Source organism: Myotis brandtii, unplaced genomic scaffold (assembly GCF_000412655.1).
Source record: "Myotis brandtii unplaced genomic scaffold, ASM41265v1 scaffold293, whole genome shotgun sequence".
NCBI classification, from domain to species: Eukaryota; Metazoa; Chordata; class Mammalia; order Chiroptera; family Vespertilionidae; genus Myotis; species Myotis brandtii.
The window spans coordinates 733,925-755,816 of NW_005361201.1; the positions used below are offsets into that span (position 1 = coordinate 733,925).

The 21,892-nt window shown below is 49.7% G+C and overlaps 1 protein-coding gene across 9 annotated transcripts in view; it reads left to right on the top strand.

The window, feature by feature from the left end:
- The window catches only part of NAV2 (neuron navigator 2), a 365,341-nt gene that overhangs the window by 209,422 nt on the left and 134,027 nt on the right, over positions 1-21,892 (top strand). For 6 of the 9 annotated variants that reach the window (XM_005869398.2, XM_014542231.1, XM_005869396.2 and 3 more), the window contains exons 1-4: positions 3,703-4,800; positions 9,735-9,847; positions 15,079-15,187; positions 17,041-17,430. In XM_005869398.2, coding sequence (XP_005869460.1) covers positions 3,734-4,800; positions 9,735-9,847; positions 15,079-15,187; positions 17,041-17,430 — 1,679 coding nt within the window. In that variant the 5' untranslated portion in view covers positions 3,703-3,733. Of the gene's footprint in view, positions 1-3,698; positions 4,801-9,734; positions 9,848-15,078; positions 15,188-17,040; positions 17,431-21,892 lie in introns of those variants that run through there. The other 3 variants (XM_005869395.2, XM_005869393.2, XM_005869394.2) reach the window with 1 other exon arrangement.

Genomic DNA, 21,892 nt, shown 5'->3' on the forward strand with positions numbered 1-21,892 from the left:
GTGTTCATGGACTTTACGTTGTCGGTAAGGCTTCCACTCAGTAGTAGGTTGTTAGTAGTTATGTTTTGGGGGAGTCAAAATTATACATGAAATTCAGCTGTTTTTCTAGGGTTAACTGTATAACCATTTCTGGGGCTCTGGCAGGTGTTGGGACACAAAGATGAATCGGGAAGGGGGCGGGGGTGTCTGTCCTGGAGGAACTCACAGACCAGTGGTATAAGAAACCAGCCCATAGCGTGACAAACTTGAGTCACCTCCTCTGTGAGGGTTTCCCAAACCCTCCAGGAAGAATTGGTGGATCCTGATCCTTGGGTCTTGTACAGCCCTCACAGCCCTTTATGTGATTGCTGTGTTCTGTTTTGAGGTCTGTTGCCCCTTTGGACAGTGAATTCGTAGAGGGCAGCAGCTGTATTTTATGCAACTCTGTATTTCCAGTGCCTGGTGTAAGTAGGTAGCCCTCCAAAATCCTTTTATGGGGAGGTATGGACAGTCTCCTAGGAAAACACAGACTAGGGAGCAATTCCATGTGATGCAAGCCAGACAGTTCCTTAAGCTGGAGGGTCTCAGACAGTGGCGGAGGAGAAGGCACTGAGCTGGGGTTTGAAAGACAAGTAGGAGTTTCTGGGAGCTGTCTCACCAGGGCCTGAGAAGTGACTCTGTGAGTGCCTGTCCTGCCTACGTTGTGTGAGCCCTTTCCCTCCATCACACATCTTTCCTGAGGGAGACGAGCATCTTCAGTTAGTCTGCATATTTCATTTAGACAAACCTGTTTAACTCTGGGTCAGTCCTTAGCTAGTTAGTTGTTGGCTAATTTCCAGACAGGTATGTTTCCTGGCCGGTGTGGCTCATTTGGTTGAGCATCACCTCATGCACTGAGTGGTCATTGGTTCAATTCCCAGTCAGGGCACGTGCCCAGGTTTTGGGCTCGTTCCCCAGTAGATGGCGTGCAGGAGGCAGCCTATGAATGTTTCTCTCTCATCGATGTTTCTCCCCGCCCCCACTCCTTTCCTCTTCTCTAAAAATCAATAAAAACATTTAAAAATATATACAGAGATGCTAGGTAGGGGCATTTCTCATCGAAACCATTTCCAACAAGCCTTATGAGTTCCAAGGAATGCGTGGGAGCAGAGACGGCCCAGTGATTCATGTGTGTATGGTCAGTGCATGGTCAGCGGGGAATATGCCTAAAACTTCTTTGGGGAAGAGCGGTGTGTCTCTAGATGTGAGGTCGTCATTCCTGTAAGACTGTTGCAACCTGCTCCCAAAGTGCCCTTCTCCCGAGCACTTATTTCCTAACAGATGATACAATGGATTCAGGAATGGCGTTGACTGTCATTTGTTCCTCCCGCTAGGATGTATGCTCCAGGAGGGCAGGGATCTTTGTCATCGATGTATCCCAAGTGCCTAGAGCCATGTCTGCACATACTAAGGTGCTCATTGAATGAGTGACTATTGATATGAATGAATATATTGAATGAATGAATGAATGAATGAATGCTCTGCCCCAGGTCTCAGCCTCCCCTGGTAAAGGGATAACAGCTGTCCTAAGAGAAATAGAATTGGGCATGGAAGGGCATTAGGATTTCCTCCAGAGAGCCGGCCTCTGGGGTACAGGCTGCCTCCTTTCCAGTGTCTGGGCTGGCTCAGGCCTCACCTCAGATGTCATAAACACACCTAAGCAATAGAAAAGGTGGTGCCTGGAAAGCACTCTCGTCCTTCACGTGCTGTTGTTGAAATGTATTCTTCCTCAAAGGAGGTCGCCGTGATACGGTCCCACAGGAGCACTGTGTCAGGAGCCCTGGGCTCCCATTCCAGGGACGTTCGCTTCCAGCTGCATGAGTTAGGGTCTGTCCTTAGCCCTCCCTGAGCCTCAGTCTCCTCGTCCCTAAAGGTGGGCAGTTATCCCCTCTTCACCGCATGTGTGCCTAACACTGTGCCCGACACTCCGAGGCCCTCTGGAAGCAGCGCCAGGCGGTGAGAGCTCGGAAGGCAGGCAGTGTGGGTGGGTGCCATGAGCCTGTCTCCGAGCCAGTCTCTGGCCTCCCCAGGAAAAGATCCAGCACCGCCCCGTGAGTTTTCTTAGGGAGGATTGTGCAGCACCCCACCCCCACTCCCCATCCCAACCCAAATCCCCAGTAAGTCAGGAAGATGTATGTGTTTTAAAACATTGGGAGGTCTGCTTTGGATCACCCTGGGCTGTGGCTTCCCTGAGCAGCTGAGAGCGAGGGAAGCTGTTCCCCTGCCAGAAAAGAAGGAAAGAAAGAGCAGAAGAAGCAGCCGTTAATCCCGCCGGCTTCTGGGCACCGGAGCAGTTACGGATGACAAAAGCTAATTAGAAACATGAGCAGTTTAACCAAAAACACTTGTGACAATTGGAAGGACAGCTTCTCTGGTAGGAGAGCTTTTCACAGGGAGTTGTTTCGGGAGAAAGTGGCTGCCGCTCGGTAAGTCCTGTCACTCTGACTGCAAACAGGGATGTGCGCTCTGGGGTCTGAAGTGCCGCATCCATCTGCTCTGTGCACCGGGCAGGCGGGCGGGCAGGCGCACCTTGCTCACAGCCAGGGCTGCTTGGTTCTGGCTGTTCCTGAGGAGGGCGCTACGGTGCTCATGTCCGGTGCTCATGTCCATGATATGGGCCCCCTTGGTGCTGAGCAGAACTCCAGTTGGGAACCCGCCCTTCCCAGAATAAATTCCAGTTCCAGTTTGGAAATATGCTGAGGCTTTTCTGAGCAGAGTCTGGCCGGGACATCCCCCCTGAGCGCCAAGGGGGAAGCCTTGACTTTCAGATAACCCGCAACAATGCAGCCCTGTGCACAGCTTATACGCTAAGCTGAGAAGTCTTTCCTATTTTAAGTCTAGTCTGAATCGTGTTTGTAACTCTTTAAAAGTGCCAAACATAGGGAAAACGGATCTGCTTTGATAGGACTTAGCAACTTCTGTGGGTAATCATCCTTCTGTGAAGATGATGCTTGGTTTTCTTCTACTCCTTTTTTCCCCCCAAAAAAATATTTTTATTGATTTTCAGAGAGAGGAGGGGAGAGGGAGAGAGAAACATTGATGTGAGAGTGAAACATCACTCGGCTGCCTCCTGCATGCCCCCTATGGGTCATGTGCCCTGACCCGGAATCAAACCGGCAGCCCTTTGATGTATAGGACAGGAGGGTGCCTAACCAACTAGCCACACTGGCCAGGGCTTTTCTTTTTCTTCCTTTCTTTTTTTTTTTTTTTTTGCCTGTTCTGTTTTAATGTAACTGCTACATTGTTTTCTTAAAGTTGGGTTGGATAATGCTCAATTGTTTCCCATAACTGGGAAATGGTGCTGTGGGCTGAATAACTCAAAAGCAGTAGACATTTCCTACATCCTTCCTACAACACCACAGTGGGGGTGCAGGTGTGAGTTTGTTTCTTTTTCCATAAATATAAGTGTTAATTGTGCTTTGTGCACGCACATTTGATGTTAAGATCAGCGTGCCTTTGCACAGCACGTGCGGAAATGTGAACTGTGAGTGATGGAGAGCAGGAGGAAGTCGAGGAAGGATTTAAAATTAGCCTCAGGTAACGCACAGAGCAGGGAGTGGGGCTCTGAGGCACTTGGGCTGGGAGTGAGTGGCTGAGGAACCATGGCCGACCCTCCTCACTGTCAGTGAGGCAGGCCCACCAGTGTAACTCAGTCTCCCTTCTCTCTCCCATCTCTGCAGAGCCCTTGGCCAGCCCTGCCTCCTCCCACCCCGGGATGAGCGAAAGTGCACCTGCTTCTTTCGAGAGTGGCAGCAGCTCCACCCTTGCTAACTGCGGTGTCTCCTCGGCCATCCCCCAGCCCGGCGCGGCCACCAAGCCCTGGCGCAGCAAGTCCATCAGCGTGAAGCACAGCGCCACGTCGTCCATGCTCTCGGTCAAGCAGCCCGTGCCCGAGGCCCCCAGGCCCAGCCCTGAAGCCTTGAAGCCAGCGCCCAACACCCAGAAGTCCATGCTGGAAAAGCTAAAACTCTTCAACAGCAAAGGGGGCTCCAAGGCAGGGGAGGGCCCGGGGTCTCGGGACACGAGCTGTGAGCGGCTGGAGATTCTGTCCAGCGTCGAAGAGAGTGAAGAGATGGAGGCCACCGGCCGCACGCTCTCCACGGCGGGCCCCGCTTCCAGCAGCCCCAAGATCGCACTCAAGGGCATTGCCCAGAGAACGTTCAGCCGGGCGCTGACCACCAAGAAGAGTTCCCCGAAAGGCAATGAGAAGGAAAAGGAGAAACAGCAGCGGGAGAAGGAAAAGGAGAAAAGCAAGGACCTTGGCAAGAGAGCCTCTGTGACGGAGAGGCCGGACCTCAAAGAGGGGCCCAGAGAAGACCCCAGCGGGGCAGCCGCGACCGAGATGCCAAAAAAGTCCTCCAAGATCGCCAGCTTCATCCCCAAAGGGGGCAAGCTCAGCAGTGCCAAGAAGGAGGCCGCGGCCCCTTCCCTCAGTGGAATACCAAAACCAGGGATGAAGAGCATGCCCGGGAAGTCCCCAAGTGCCCCTGCCCCTTCCAAGGATGGGGAGCGGAGCCGGGGTGGGAAGCCGAGCTCGGGGCTGCCCCAGCAGAAGCCCCAGCTGGACGGCAGACACTCCAGTTCCTCCTCCAGCCTGGCGTCCTCGGAAGGCAAAGGCCCCGGCGGGACCACCCTGAACCACAGCATCAGCAGCCAGACTGTCAGCGGGTCCATCGGGACCACCCAGACCACAGGAAGCAACACCGTCAGTGTTCAGCTACCTCAGCCCCAGCAGCAGTACAGCCACCCTAACACTGCCACGGTCGCGCCGTTCCTGTACAGGTAGGAGCAGCCGCCACGCCCTTCCCGGGCCATGGACAAGGGGGCCTTTCTGGTGGCTTCTAGGTGACCGAGGGCAGGAACCAGGACTGCCCTCTGGGAACATTTAGGTCAACAGCTGAGGTACCAGGGATAAGCTCTCACAGAGGTATAGGCAGTGCGCTTGAGGGAACAATGAATACAGCAAGGCTTGGGGAGGGCCAGAGAAAGCTAAAGAGAGGAGGTCAAATTTGAGCTGACTCAGGATGAGTAGGAGTGCACCAGGCCTGTGGGGATGGGGAGTGGGGACGGGAGAGGTGGGGGGGTGCATTTCAGAAGCAGCAGCAGCATGAGCAGATGCGTGAGGGGTGGTTTGGTGTCACTCGGCAGGCTCCAACATCAGCCCATCCTGAATGTACTTTAAAAATGAAAAACCCAGAAGCCACCCTGCTGAGTAGCTGAGGCTTCTCCTCACAGAGGTGTGGTCTTGGATGCCGTTTCTCACCACAGCACACAGAGTAAGCACGTTTCCAGTCCCTGCTGTGTGCTGGGGGTCGGAGGAGAGAGCAGGAAGAGGGAGACGGGGAGCGGCGAGCGGGGCCAATTCTAGAAGAAGGAAAGAACCAGGGTGTACTGAGGAGACAAGCCTGGGTGTTTGCATCTGACCGTCCTTCTGTCTGTTATCTGTCCCTCAGTCTCTGACTCTGATAGCAGCACATCATAGGAACATGCGTGGAGCCAGGCACTGCTCGCTCTGCTCTGTGTGGTTCTGGCCCCGTGAGAGCCTCTGGCTGCTCAGCTCCATCACACGCCTTTGCAGGATGCAGACACTGGCCGGGTGCTACATGGTGCATGTGGAGGAGTCCTCTCCAGCAGATGGCAGCTCCCCTAGCCCTGATCCTAAGGAAGCCCCAGAGCTGTGCTCACAGTAGTCAGTTGATCCTGAGCTTCGGGCGTGTCGTGTCCTTGACCACACTGCACAGCTGGATGATAACCGACACCTCTACATAGCAAAAGGGGACTAAGGATTGAATGATTGAATGTCATATCCTAGGCTCTCATTTTATAGTTTCCACCCTAAGTACATACACATACACAGCTGTACACACACACTCATACGCCCATAGGTATGTGGAAGTACATCAACAGTCACATGTAAGTGTGAGCACAGGTACATATTTGTATATAAAATGCCAGTGCACATATGCACACATGTGTACATAGCCGTTCATAGGCTTAGACTCGTGCCCATTCCCGTCTCCCTGCCTGAGTGGTGTCCTAGGAGATCGTTAGCACTCCTGCCAATAGCTGCTGGCAAGACTGCCTGGAGTGGTTTCAGAGTAAAGCCAGCTGGGTCCAGCCAGTGAGGCAATGTCAGGCCTGAGGGTCACGCCCGAACCTTGTAACTGGGAGCTAGTCATCTTTTTATTAAATCACGTCATCAGCTCAGCTAACAGTCCAGAGAAGAGGGCCAAGGCTTAGATAACGACTCAGCACTCGTCTGCACGCACAGCTTTTAATACAGTTGTTCTCTGAACAGTTTTCAAAATTAAAATATACGGCAGTCTTTGATCACCATCAGTCCTATTCCCCCTGTTTTGGGGTCTGGAATCATTTACAAGTTTATAAAACATCTAACCTTTCTTTAAAAATTTAAAGCTTTTTTGTTTTGTTTTTGTTAATCCTCACCTGAGGATATTTTTCCCATTGGGTTTTAGAGAGAGTGGAAGGGAAGGAGAGATAGGGGAGCGGGGAGGAGGGCAGGAGAGAGAGAAAGAGCAAAAGAAATATCGATATGAGAGAGTCACATCAATTTATTGTAACGTACATGCGCCCAACTGGGGTCAGGGATCGAACCTGCAACCGAGGCACGTGCCCTTGACCGGGAATCGAACCCTTTACCCTGCGGTGCACAGGCTGACACTCTGACCACTGAGAACACTGTCCAGTGCAAACATTTCAAGCTTTTTTATGAGAGAAATACTCTTAATGGTAAAGAGCAAGCATCTGGCAAGTAGGAGGAGGAAGAAAATTCCTTGTGTATCTGTCAAGCCTCACGTTAAGCCTCCCCTGTCTGATGTCCCTCTGCCCCTCGAGGTGCCTTTTCGCTTTAGGTGAGCCAGGCAGAGGCTGGGAAGGAAAGCGCTGAGATGGAGCCAGGACCCCTGGCCTCTGTCCCTCCTGCAGCACCCTGTGTGGTCCTGGGACTGGCCACAGGAACCACTGCTGAGTGAGCACCACGTGTGCGCAGAGACCCAGCTAAGAGCTCTTCATGCCTCGACTCATTTCTTCATCCCCACGTTTCTATGAGCTGCCTACCTCTTTTGAAATCCCCATTCTATAGCTGAACAAACGGAGGCTTAGAGGAATTAGATAACTTGCTCTCAGTCACAGAACTAGTAGCCAGGGGAGCTAGTGTTTAACTCCTCGGTTCAGTGAGAGAGAACGTTGCTGGCCACTGCACTGTCTCCGCTCTGCAAATCACGCATCTCTGCGACTGATTGTCTCCATCTCTAGAGAGAGAGACACGATCAAAGAGGTTTTTAAAATGGTGCAGACTTCCTTTATGTGTTAAATCGCCCTCTCCAGTTGATGGCTCGCTGTATGTAACCTACAGGGCTCTCCCCATATCCTCTCCATGTTAGTGATTTTACCAGGGGATGAAAGGAAGATAAATCATTTTAGGAATCACTCAGAATGAATTCGATTTATCAATGTAGAAGCAACAGTGAACGCCTCTATCACTTTTATGTCGTCCCACATGTGGTTTTTGTAGTAGCCAGGAGAGGTCGCCGTTGTTCCCACTATACCGATGCAGGCCCCGGGCTTCAGAGGTGAAGTGACTTACTCCCATGTGCATGGCTGTCAAGTTACGGACTCCAGACCTGAGGCCAGCTACAGGGTCAGGCCCCAAGTGTGATGTTCTTCCCGCTGCCCAGCACCATGCTAGACTTAAACGTTTCTCATTCATTCATTCAGTGCATTTATCCTGCCTTGAGTACCTGCTCAGTGTGTGAACTTAACAAGTGGTGTTCTTATGGGCACATGACAAAGAGCCAGTCTTCGCCTGCAGAGCTCTCCATCGAATTGAGGAAAGATTTATTAATTACATCAGAGTGTAACGAGCAGGCCTCGGGAGAATAAGGAGTGCTGTAGGCACGCACACGGGGTGGCGTGATCATCTGGCTGATGGCTAAGCCAGGGAGGGCTTCCAGTTCAAGATGACTCGGGACTGCGTCTTAAAGGCAGATTAGGAGCAAACTAAAGAAGAAAGAAGAGCGGGGCCTTTCGGCAGAGGTCACAACAACTACAGAGACAACACCGCCAAAGGCATGGCACAATCTGGGGATGGAGAGGAGCCATGTGTGGGTGGGGCAGAGGGCAGGCCTGTGTGTACAGGGCAGGAGTGGCAGGAGATGGGGCTGGGAGGGAAGGAAGACTTCCATGACGTAGGGCACCTTCTACCGCAATAAGGATTGTAGACCTTATTCTATGGGAAATGGGAAACCATTGGTGGCCTTTGATCAGAGGGTGATGTGGTCACATCAGGATCACAGAGAACAGTGGAGAGGGGAGAGGACCAGGCCTAGGGACAGTCTAGGATAGAGCCAATCTCCTGCTTGGGCCCCAAAGGTAGTATAAAAAGACGGGAGTCTCAGGATGAGCTGGGCTGTGGCGGAGGGAGCTCCATGCCTCTGGATGGAGCAGCCACCACATGTCACCGGCAGGTGGAGCTCATTCAATCCAAAGTTTCTTATTTTTACTGGGGAAGGCAGAATTCCAGCTATTTCTTGTGAAATCTCCCAATTTTTAAATGTTGAAACTAATTCAAAAGCTTTCAAATAGTGTGCATACCAATGAGAACATAATCTGTGGGTTGGTTTCTACACCTGGCTGCCATGTACAGCCCCCGGGCTGGAGGCAGCGTACCTGTTTACAAAGCCCTCATGGGGCCGAGGCAGAGATGAAAAGAGCTGGGACTCTGGCCAGAGGATGGAGAGGAACACTGGGAATATGGAAACTCTTTAAAGGTAGAGATGACCAGAACTGGGAACCGATGGCTCCAGGCCAAAGGAAGGAGGACTAGATAGATGACTTGAGGGTTATCAGCACATCCCCCACATTTAAGACAGTTCTCATTCTTGGCAAACGCTTTCTTCATAGACAGTGAAGTCTGGTTGTGAATTAGCTCAGGATGCTAATGAATTAATAATGTTACACCCGGGGTTATGCATCTGAGTACCGCTATACATTTGCATGCCCTAAATGAACAGGGGTAGTCAGGGCAAGCACACATTGCATGAAGCCGTTGCCTCAATTGTCTCGACAAATAAGGGCCTGGAGAAGGTTTGGGGAAGTACACATTTCAGTCAAATGTTGAAAGAATGACCAATGAGACCTTTCATGTCAGCAGATCTGAGCTGTGAATCAGACACCTGGAGGGCAAACACACCTGCTTGGCACGAAGTCCTGACTGGTGTGTCACAGTCACCTTTCCAGAGAGCCCATGCCAGGAGGAGTGGGGTGGGGTGGGGTGAGGAAGGGGGCTGACAGTGGAGTCATCTTATGCTTGACTTGCTGGTGTTGCTGGTGACGTAGAAGTCGCTGTTTGGCATTGACTAAATGGTCCAAACCACCCAGTTCTCTTCAGCATTTTTCCTGCCAGACCTAGCGCCCTGATGGGGACACAGAGGAGCGTTCCCCAGTGCAGGAGAGCAGACCCTCCATTTGGGCGATGAATATTTCATCTTTTCCAGTTTGGTGGCTCTCTCTGTTTCTAGGACATTGCTCCACATGCACAAATGAATTATTTAGCGTCAGTCTGCTGGTCTGCTCCATCCTAAAGCTTCTTGCTGCAGGAGGGGCTGCGGGGGACGGGGCTGTGGAAAGAACGCAGTGGTCCAGACGTGGGAGTTACCACTCATGACAAGCGTCTCTGCTTTGGTTTGTGTGTGAAGGTCCCAGACAGACACCGAAGGGAATGTTACCGCTGAGTCCAGCCCCGCGGGGGTGAGCATGGAGCCCAGCCACTACTCCAAGAGTGGACAGCCTGCCCTGGAAGAACTCACCGGTGAGTGTGGAGCCCCAGAAACTCTGTGTCCCTTGGCGATGGAGCCTCCTGTGGGACCGCCTGCTGGGAGGGCATGAACCCAGCATGATTCGAAGTTGGTTTGCTGTGGCATTGATCGATGAGCTAAACCAGTGGTCGGCAAACTGCGGCTCGGCAAACCGCGGCTCGCGAGCCACATGCGGCTCTTTGGCCCCTTGAGTGTGGCTCTTCCACAAAATACCGACTTCTGCGCATGGGCCACGAAGTTTCAGTCGCACTGTATGTGCGCGCCCGCATGTGGTATCTCTCCCACATCCTTGAATCACAGGGACTGGGACTAAAGACCAATTAGGTGTTCTTGCATCCAGCCCATTGCTCCTTCCCACTCCCCAAATCCCCCAGCTTGGAAACTCATTAGATACCTGAGAGCTGGGAGAATGAGAGCCTGGGTCCTAAATGGATAACTGGGGATACAGCACTTCCATTGTACTGTCGGATCCACTTGCTTTACATAATAACTTCAACTCAACTGGGAACAACGCTCTTGGATTCTGGTTGTTTTCTTTTTCCAGGAGAACGGACAAAGGAAAAATAGTGGGATGAACTAATCCCCACCACTAGTCCATGCCACTACAGTTGCTTTTCTGGGGGCAATGGGTTTGCATCATTTCCCTCTCCTTACGTATTTTACATTCCCCTCACCTTCTACACCTCTGTTGATCTAGGTCAGTGGTCGGCAAACTCATTAGTCAACAGAGCCAAATATCAACAGTACAACGATTGAAATTTCTTTTGAGAGCCAAATTTTTTAAACTTAAACTATATAGGTAGGTACATTGTTATTAACTTAATTAGGGTACTCCTAAGGCTTAGGAAGAGCCACACTCAAGGGGCCAAAGAGCCGCATGTGGCTCGCGAGCCGCAGTTTGCCGACCACGGGCCATGATGATTAAAGGGGCATTCTATAAAAACATAGAATCCACAGTTCTCATGGAGTTAATTCCACAAATATTAACGCTACACCGTCAGTCTTCATTTAAAAGAGAAAAGTTAGCATCTGAGTTAGAATGCCTGCTACAGTGCATTCTGGGTGTCCACCTCTGTCTCTCTTCCCCACGCCCAGCTCTGTGCCCTGGGTTCCAGCAACTTCTAACCAGGGAAGTGAGTGGTAAGCACTTTTAGCAGTGACTGTTGTTCTCCTATCTTACCACTTCCAGAGTTGCGCTGGAAATTTAATCTGTGTTTGAAATCCATTTATTAGACTCACTGTCCATGACCACATCGTTTAAATAGCCACTCCAGCTGCAGCATTGGTCTGCAGCCCATATGATCGAATCTTACCCATCTCACCAGTAGCTCCGAGGATTAATTTCCGAGGATCATCTGAATGATTTAACTATTTCCTTTTGGTTTTGCCGGCTGGGCACAGCAATGGGGCAGAGAATGCTCAAGCCATTTGTGAGTGATCCATCTTCCAATCGTTTGGGGCCCCACGTGTGGGATGGATTCTGCTTGCTTTTATCCAGGGTTTGTAGCTCCCTTGCACCCATGGGCGGGCACAGATAGCCCAGGAAAAGGACCAAGGGAAGGTGTGGAGCTCAGATGCCTGCTCAGGTCTCCGCACACATCCCAGCTCGTGTTCTTATGTGCACACATCAAGAGAGCGAGGCCAGGCTTCAGAGCCCAGCGTGGATCAGATGTGTGTCCCAAGGAGCAGTGTGGACACGTGTCAGGCATGCGGTTCAGCAAAAGTCACATTTGAAAAAGCAGCCACCAGAGAACATTCTGCATAACACATTCTGGAGCATGTGATCCAATAGCAGCCTGTGATCGCTAGCTTTTCTCCTTCTGCCCAAGGCCCTGCTGCCTCGGGACTGTGAAACCAGCCGAGAGCTCAGAGATCCTGAATGCTGTCGGCTGCTTCAGGGAACAGCCCTGTGCAGCCAGTTGGGCCTGAGCAAGCCTCTCCCCCATTCAGTTAAATGGTGTTGGTGGCTAATGAACAGTTCTTCATGGGTCTTTACATTCAAGCAGTAGGACTCCTCGCGTGTGTGACTATGGGGTGAATTATTTTGTTTGCATGGTGGCAACAGGGTTGAATTTAACTTTTCCATAACTGATCCCTTGAAATGAAAACAAATGGTGCGCTTATTTAGGAATGGACTTTTATGAGGCTGTTTGATCAGTTGCTTAGTTCTTCCCCGTGCTTATGCAAATAGATGGATTTTCCCGAGGTGCTTTGTCAGGTACATAGCACTACAGGTAAGACCGCATCTTGGATTGTAGAGTTTGGAGGAACCACACACTCCTGTTTGTTTACTATCCACCCTGTGAATCCCTTCTGTCACTCACTGATGACTCCTCTTTCAGATTCCGCTTGGGTATTTCCTGTGACTGGAAGATTATTCCTCATAAAGCAGCCTTTCCATATTTTGTGGCTTTAATGGGTAACAGAGTTCTTTATTCTTACATTTCTAATCCCTGGATAGAATCCAGCTTCCTAAAGCCCACAGATAATGTCGATCTTTGCCATGTAGCAGCTTGTCCCTTAAGCCTTCCTCTTCCAAGTAAGAATCCCAGGTTCCTTCCATGTTCAACACCCTCACCCGACATCAGAATGTGCGGTGTTCTCTCCATCATGGCCAATGACTTGAGGGAGGGCTGCCTTTGGCAGATGCGAAAGGCACAGGTAGACGTGGAATAGCTTAATTTTTATGATCTCTGTACATGAGCTGAAAGGATCCTGCTCTCTACACTAGAGCATGGCTGCCAGGTATATTATTACTTTGTTTGGTCTGAGAACTGGGGAGAATCTTAAACTCAGGCATCTTCCAAGGAGGCAGAATTGACAGTTCAGAACATGACCCCCTAAGCAGAGCAAGTGCTTTTACTAGTTTGCATTTCTGTGTCGCTCTTGGAATCTGGTGTATATAGGGCTGTGCGGGAAGCGCACATTTCCCAGCAGGACCCCCAGACGCCCCCAAGAGGGAACCAGGACAGTAGAGTCCAACGAGCCCTCATTTTGTGCCAGGCATATCTTATGTGTCATCTCATCTGATCCCCCTCCTACCCTTCTAAAGGAAGGATTTTATCCCCATTTCATAGATGTCCTTTGGAGAGAATAGGTGACTTGTCCAAGGTCAAGTGGCTAATCTGCAGCCATGCCACGATTCAGACCTTTATCTCTCAGAATGCAAAGCCCACACTCTTTCTTCAGCCCTGCACTGGCCAGACATCTTTTGGACAATAAATATTTCTTGGGCATCGATAGAAATGTGTGGGGGTTACTGAATGCAAAGGGGAGATGCCATCCCATCTCAAAGATCTTTGAATTTCTGAAGGAGAGTTAACACAAGTAACCATGTCATTAATAGGGACATGGATCAATAATTATTAGACTTTTTGTGTGTGATTAAGCTAATTAATGAAGGTCATTAGTTTCATAATAAATGTTGGCTGCAGGGCCTAGAGCTGTCCGTAGGATCTTACCTTTGTTGGCAGCCTTGCTTAGATGAAATGTGGCCACGCCGGCAGCAGCAGATGTTTCACTATGGCCCGGGAGATCGATGCAATTACATTCCTCCAGGGCCATTCCATCACTGCTGCCGGCAGCAGCAGATGTTTCACTATGGCCCAGGATGCAATTACATTCCTCCAGGGCCATTCCATCACTGCTTTCATTCAAAAACACATACCTACATAGATGTATTTTAAAGAATTGGGTGGGAAGTATAAGTCTGACCACTTTTCAGATAAGAGAGGGGGGAAAAATGCCTTCCAAATTTTTCTTGGTTAAAAAGAGGGAGAAAATTGAAAACACTTGCATATCCAAGTATAGAGAGTTTGCTAAAGCAAATTTCCTCCATAAAGTCACATAACTGTTATTTAATCCATTCCCTAGCCTCTGGGCACCACCGTGCTAAGAACAATTGAAGGAGTTTGTCTTCTGTCTCAGAAAGAAGGTTAATCCTATGACATTTCTTAGCTGCCTATTGTTCTGCTAATGACAACTGCTGGAAGTCCTACTTAGCATCTGATGTAGCTTCCACTTGCTGCTGCCCGTGTAGACCATGTTCTCTATGGAGATTTCTTTAAAAATGTTGCTTCACACTTGAAATGGTCACAAGTGTTTAAAGACCCTTGATCGTGGCTCTTCTGTCTTCTCAGCGGCCCCTGAAGTTTCTCTGAGGGAAAGATGTTTGGTCCCTCTCGTTGTTATGTGGTCATTCCCCTATTCCTCTTCCCCTCATAAGCCCAAACAAATTATAACAGCCAGAGCGCCGAAGCAAGGCTGCTTACTGTGAGAGAGCACATGGCTTCTGCCTTGTGTGGCCTGCATCTCCTGGGACATCCGTGCCAGCTTGACCCCTCCGGGGCCACGTACTTTGTGGAAAATCGTGCCCAGAGAACGGAAGTCCCTTGTCTCCCAAAGCGAGGCCCTGAGTCTACCTGGTGGCTCCCTGCTCTGCAGCACCAACGGTCATGGGCATGAGTTGAAGCTGGTGGTGGGAACTGTGCCCCGGGATCCCCAGCCCTGTGCCATTTAGTCCCCACAGGGGTCCTTCAAAGTCAGTTCCGTTACTGTCCTCACTGTAGGGTAGAGGCATCAGGAGGATGGAGAGGGTCGGCACCTTCCCCATGATACCACAGCCGGTGAGTAGAAGAGCCAGAATTTAAGACGACATAATAAAGAAAAGACAAACCTCTCTCGGTAGACATGTTTGTGACGAATAAGTACAGATCTTTTAGCCTCGCCAAGTCCCTTTGTCACGTAGGGCCGGTAGACAGCAGTGTGTATCACCGATGGATGAGAAAACAAAATGTCTCACCCACTTTCACCTGGGCAGAAAACGCTCCTGGGAATCGGACCTCATGTGTGTGTGTCTGTATTGGAATCAGTGTGACAGTGTATTTACGTCTCAGACTAGTTTCTATGCTTCTCCCACGAGCTAGACATCACTTATTTTAGGAGGGATTTAGAGGGAGAAGCAGCACTTCTCTCCTTGGATTTAACACTCTCCTTTGGGCATATATTCATTCATTCATTCACTCATTCATTCTCAAATCCTCGCCTTTGGGCATATATTCATTCATTCATTCATTCACTCATTCATTCTCAAATCCTTCTGAAGCACCCTTGGTGATCCAGGCCCTGAGCGTGGGCCACGGTTACATCATGGACACAATTACTGCTCCCATGAAGTTCACCATCTAGCTGGGAATTAAAGCAGTCCTAACCCTCATCTTTCCAGGGGAAGACCCCGAGGCCCGGCGACTGCGGACAGTGAAGAACATTGCTGATCTGCGGCAGAATTTGGAGGAGACCATGTCCAGTTTACGGGGAACTCAGGTTACACACAGGTATCTGAAGTGTGAATTACTTTATTGAACTAGCTGGTAATTTGATGGTCACGTGGCTTCTCCTGTGTTTGTCCGTGCCACTGAGTTGGCTATTAATGGAATAAATAACGTTGATTGCCAGATGTGCTGGAATTGACAAAGAATGCCATGCAGCAGGCAGAAGGGAAGTGTAAGTAGCAAGAATTAGTATGGACAGATTCCTCCCCAAAGTAGGAGACTGCTAAGTCCATTCAGCCAGCTCCATTTAAATTCCACTTTGCGTGCATTTCCCAAAACTACGCTGTGCTGTCGAAACGAGCAGGTGAACTGCATTTGACCTGAGCGATAAAGTGAATAACTCGAATTCCTGCCCCGTCTTCTGATAGTCGTTACTCTGTAATGTTGTTAGTCATGCACGCGTAGAAGACATGTAAGGTCACCTTTATAAAAATGCATGGTCGTGTTTGAACAGTGATTTTGTTGGATGAAATCTAGCATTACCTTGGAAACATTTATCAGGTTGCTTTCATTGCTGAGCAGGAAGCTGAAAAGGATGCAACCCTAGGACACCCTTCAAGCTTTTGGCAGGATGGCGATTTACAGCCTGTGTCTGGCTTTGGTAATGAAGGCCATGTCCTAGGTACCCCCTCTCCCCCACCGCCGCCTCATCGCCCAGGCTCTCCTTTGCTTCTCAGCTTCAATCGCTTTGATAAGTGAACTAGCAAGGAGACAGCAGGGTTTCCCTGCTGCCCGCTGTTTTGGCAGCTCGAGGTGAAAGCACCGTGGGTTCCATCTTAAATAAGATCAGGGCCCAAACTTTAGGGGGACCCCAGCCTACAAATAGTGAGGCTGCTTGCAGGGCAGGATCGGAGGGAAACAAAAGCAGCGGAGACACCAAACAACTTGATTCTTCCAGAGGAGAGTGAACTTGGCGTTTAAGTTCAAGGGGCCCCTTAAGCCTTTAGCTTTCTGATTGCATGGAGCCACGCATTGGACCCTGGGACTCTGTGATTAGATATGAAACGCCCCTAAATTTCCACCATAATCACTGAAACGGACTGACTGTGGGTTCCTTGGCGTGGACTAGGATGATGATGGCAGAAGGGACAGCTCGGTGGTTTCTCCTGCCGGGAAGACTCCCGTTCGCTCTGCGCAGTGGGAGACCCCACGCAGCTCTGAGGAGGTGCCCCGCCTGTCTTGACTGTGTCGGGGCTGAAGCACAGGGGACTGCAAAAGAGTCTTCCCGGTGCCAGGGACCCTTGCACTTTGGTTTATTCCCCAAGTGATGTGATCTCAAGCCTAAGCACGTACCACTCTTTCCAGCCCTTTGCCCCAGGTTTAGTTGTCATTTGGGGCAAAATGTAGAAGCCAACATGTGGGGGAAATGAACCTGAGAGAGTTAGAAGGTCAAGGCTGCCCCTGCCTGCTCGGTCAGGAGAGGCTGAGGGGAGGAGGTCTGGTGTTAGGAGCTGCACGGGGGCAGGTGCGTCCTGCCCTTGGAAAGGGGGAGCTGTGAGGCAGCATCCCAGCGGGGGACCTCTGTGCCCATTGCTATCAGGGCAGCATTTTCCATGTCCTGCCTGGGTTAGAAAGACAATTCCAGTAGCTAAGGTAACTGAATCAAGGTCATGGTCATGAGTGCCTTGTGCCGTGTTTTGGTGAGAACAGCCTTCATTGGGCTTTCCCGAATGCTGTGTGGGTGCGCATCTTCCTCTGTTCCGTTCTAACAGAGGGTGGTCCATGGGCACCTGGTGTTTGATCCTGTCTTGTGTATGGGGAATCGTTCATGATTTTAAAAGCATTAAAGAACATATAAACTGCAAAGGATTCTAGGCTCAATGGGCTCTAACCCAGGGCGGCTTTTATGTGTGCAGCACATTAGAAACCACATTTGACACCAACGTCACCACGGAGGTCAGCGGGCGCAGTATCCTCAGCTTGACGGGCAGGCCCACTCCTCTGTCCTGGAGACTCGGCCAGTCCAGCCCTCGGCTCCAAGCAGGAGACGCCCCCTCCATGGGCAACGGGTACCCGCCTCGAGCCAACGCCAGCCGGTTCATCAACACCGAGTCGGGCCGCTACGTGTACCCTGCCCCTCTGAGGAGGCAGCTGGCGTCCAGGGGCAGCAGCGTGTGCCACGTGGACGTCTCCGACAAGGCCGGAGACGAGATGGACCTGGAGGGCCTCAGCGTGGACGCCCCCGGCTACATGAGCGATGGGGACGTCCTGAGCAAGAACATCCGGACGGACGACATCACCAGCGGGTGAGTCCTTGGGGTTTCTCTCTTCACAGAGCGGGAGAAGGCTTGGCACCTAGTGTGTGTTTGTTTATTTGTGTTGGCAGCACTTTAAGTTCTCTGGAGCCCATCAAACTGCCTACTTCGCTTTGTGCCGTCCATGTCCAAGGCTGTGCGGTGCAGAGGGGAACCTTCTGGGAAGAATCACGTGACTTGGGCCGTGGTCCAGGCTTGGCAGTCCTCACTGGGAGGCTCTAGCAAGGCTCCACCTGCAGCCAAAGAGACACTTGACAACAAACCACACGGTGTCAGTTCTTTAATCAAAACCTGGCACCCAGGGTGGAGTCCAGCCTCCTCAGCATGGCCTACCTGGTCCTACAGGATCTGGCTCTTACCTGACTCTTAAATCACATGGTTCTCCACCCTCCCCACCCCCTGCTTCCCCTGCTGTAGCTGTTCCTTCTAGTCCTCAGTCTCATCAAGCACTTTCCTGCCACAGTGCCTTTGCACCCTCTGTTTCTCTGCCTGGATTCGGTTCCCCACATCTTTGCATGGTCGGTTCCTTCTTGTTGCTCAACGGTTATCTCTTTGCAGGAGCCCACCTGGGCCATTCAACTTGAAGTAGTTTATGTAGCTTTGCCCCTTACCCTGTCCTCTCCATCACCCTGTCTTATGTTCCTCTGAAACCTTATCACTGTTTCAAATTACCCTGATTATTTGTTTAGATTTTATGGTCTCCCCATCCCTTCCTGCTCGCAATAAGAAGCTCCAGGAAGCAAGGACATTGTCTGGCTTGTGCACTGCCAAATGCACAGTGCATTATACATCTGGGAGCTTATAGATATTGCTGAATTGAAGAGCACATGGATTCATGGGCGACAGAACAAACCCAACCTCTCTGTAATGAGCTGCTTGCTGCCTGAGCCGCGCTGTGACCATGTGCAGTCCTAGGCCTCCCTCTTGTTCTTGGCTCTACTCCCCGATCGCTGTGTGAACCAAAGATGCATCTGTGTATTCCACTTGCCTGAGACTTAATCTGTTCCCCTCTCTTGCACAGAAATTTTCCAAGATCTTTCCCTCTTCTAGCGTTCTAGCAGCCAAAATGATTGACAATAAAAATCAGGCATAACACTTGTGCCACTCATTTCCATGAACAGTGATCAAGAACCCATGGTTGAGTCAATAGTTTCATAATTGAATAATAGTTCATTCTCCCACTATGTACCAAGCCCTGTGCTAGGTGCTTTAAGTATGTAACCTTCTTCTGTCTTCACAGCAATCCTTCGAGGTAGGAGATATCACAACCCCCATTTTGTGGATGAGTAAACTGAGGCTCGGGAAAGTTAATTAACTGGCCGAAGGCCCTGCAGTAGTTAAGAGGCAGAGCCCAGGCCCAGCAGCTCCAGAGCCCTGCTCCTTAGCCACTGTGCCGCACCATCGTGCCCAGTATCTCATTGCTGCATTGAAATAGCACAACTGGAATTTATTTCAAAATTAATTTACTTTTGCTTAGCTCTACTGGTCTGACTAGAAATGTTCTTTGAGTTAATTAAAAGTTTAGACATAGAGGTGCTTTGGCTTTCTGCCTGTTACTTTAACAGTGGTTCTCAACCTTCTGGCCCTTTAAATACAGTTCCTCATGTTGTGACCCAACCATAAAATTATTTTCGTTGCTACTTCATAACTGTAATGTTGCTACTGTTATGAATCTTAATGTAAATATCTGATATGCAGGATGGTCTTAGGCGAACCCTGTGAAAGGGTCGTTTGACCGCCAGCTGCTTTAGAACCATCCTGTAGTGAAAATTTGGATGACAGCAGCCACCAAACCCTTATAACCTAACAAGTTTCTGCCATCTAGAATGGCTGGGAAAGTTGATGGACTGATATGAAATGATCGCGTTAACCGTAGGGCATCATTTTGTGTTTCTAGTTGTTTGTAAACCTACAATAACTATGCCTATTACTAAAATTAAGCTACCTGTGATTTAATCTTTTCATTATTAATTAGAAGACTTTTGGAACCCAGAATGGCCTCAAGGTTATCATTATCACATCTCACTGTCATATATGACCAAGGAGTTTTCAGGTTACTTTGCGATTTTCGTATCCTGTAATAGAGTTTATTTTACTGTTGGATCTGTCTCTGACTCCCCAATAGATGGTCAGTGTTGATTTTGATGTAGTATTGACAGTTTCCACAAGGTGGCGACATTGAAGCACTCAAAGCTTGACCCTTGGTGAGAAAGTCCTAGTTTCCTTGGCTACTCAAACCAGAGCCTTCACCCCTGCTAACAGGCACGGATGTTTACCTTTCAGCTCCTGCTCTGGGAAGCTTACATTTTTTTACCAAGTGAGCTAGCTCTCAGAGCAATTGTAGATAACAGTGCGGACATGTAAGCAAACCACCCGATTACTGAAGCTAGAGAACTCCAGTCTGGTTTTTCTTCTCCCATTCTCTTACTGTGGAAATTTACCGCCCAAAGGAGGAGAGATGGCCCAGATGGCACTTAAAGCTCCTCCTGGTTGTAACCTTCCAGAACGCGAGCTAAGCATGACTCCACTCTGAGGGAATGCATGCGAGTGTTTGCTTTGGGGACTACGTTATCAGTTTGGTTCACATGCTGAGTCCAGGGCAAGTCATTGAATGTCCTTTGTACTCATTCCTTTTTCCTTTGATAAACATGACAGAGTTGTAAATATTGAGGAACTGGTCATTTAGCCTCTGCTTCAGAATCTGCGAAATAAGTCATATTACCTAGGCCAGTGGTTCTCAACCCTCTGGCCCTTTAAATACAGTTCCTCATGTTGTGACCCAACCATAAAATTATTTTCGTTGCTACTTCATAACTGTAATGTTGCTACTGTTATGAATTGTAATGTAAATATCTGATATGCAGGATGGTCTTAGGCGACCCCTGTGAAAGGATTGTTTGACCACCAAAGGGGTCGGGACCCACAGGTTGAGAAACGCTGACCTAGGCAATCAGTGTAGTGGAAAGAAAACAGCCTGAGATGTCAGACGCAGAGAGCTTAAAGCCCACTCAGCCCCTTGTGAGCTCTGTGGCCCTGGGCACACCATTCGCTTCACTGTGCCTGGAAGCACTGTCATTAACATTGTCCTTAACCTTCTACAGTTAGGTTTCTCTGTGAGGTTGCATCTGATTAATGGCAAATCTATAAAAATAAAAGGGTAATATGCTAATTAGACTGGATAGATTGGATGTCTTCTAGACGTCCTTCTGTACATCCTTCTGTACAAAGCCATGGTGGCAGGGCTGAGGCAGAGGTGGTTAGGGGTGATCAGGTCAGCAGGGGAGAGAGGTTAGGGGTGATCAGGTCAGCAGGGAAGAGTGGTTAGGGGCGATCAGGTCGACAGGCAGAGGCAGTTAGGGGCAATCAGGCCGGCAGGGGAGAGCAGTTAGGGGCATCAGGCAGGCAGGCAGAGGCGGTTAGGGGTGATCAGGCAGGCAGGCAGGTGAGTGGTTAGGAGCCAGCAGTCCCAGATTTCGAGAGAGATCCCACAGGGATCAGGCCTAAACCAGCAGTCGGACATCGAGAGGTCCCAGATTGGAGAGGGTGCAGGCCGGGCTGAGGGACCCAGCTACCCCCCCACACACACACCCTCCCACCCCATGCTCAAATTTCGTGCACCAGGCCCATAGTATCTGATAAAGCCACAGAGTCTCAGACAGGGTCTAGGTATCTTATCAACCTCAAACAGCCAGGCACTTGGAAACAATGAAATGATTCAAGTCTTCATCCAGATATGTGTTTGGCTTAGTGGGGACAGCCTTGATGTATGAGTAATATATAAACCCCTGAGGAGGGTCTTTGAAAAGAGTTCTTGTAAAAGTTTACAGCAAGTTTATTTAGAAAGCCTGGTGTGGAAGTAAATTCTAGTTTCTGAAAACCTATGACCTTTGTTTTTAAAATAATACCATACCTCCACTTGGGGTAACAGCTATTTTTTGTAGTTCATTGTCTCCACGGTACCGTACGCACGTATGTCTGTCTGTATCATTCAGGTCCACCCGAGGTGGGGCTGAAATGACATTAATAAGAACCTAGTGCGGAATGTGTGCGCGTGTGTGTAAATTAACTCCCTGTGTGTGCCAGTCGTGTCTAAGTACTTTACAAGTTGCCACCTTTATTAGATCAGTAAATTGGGCTTTGGCTGTAGTGAGTGGGAAAAAGTTTAAAATAACAGATGAAGATATTTCTTACTAAGTTTTGATCTGTGAAGTCAACCCATCTACTCATCTTCTTAGCATTCAGGGTGACATATGGTGCAGAATAAAATGAAGGGGACAGACTTAGCACCCATATGTTTGGAGAGATGATTGTTTTTCTTTTCCAAGGAGGCACTGAGCTGTATAATCTTCTAAAGTATAAATATACATCCCCTCCTGGAAAAAAAATGACCATTTACATTTAGCACCAGATAATTGTCCACGCCCCTTTGATGGCTTCCCATTGCCTGTGAGAA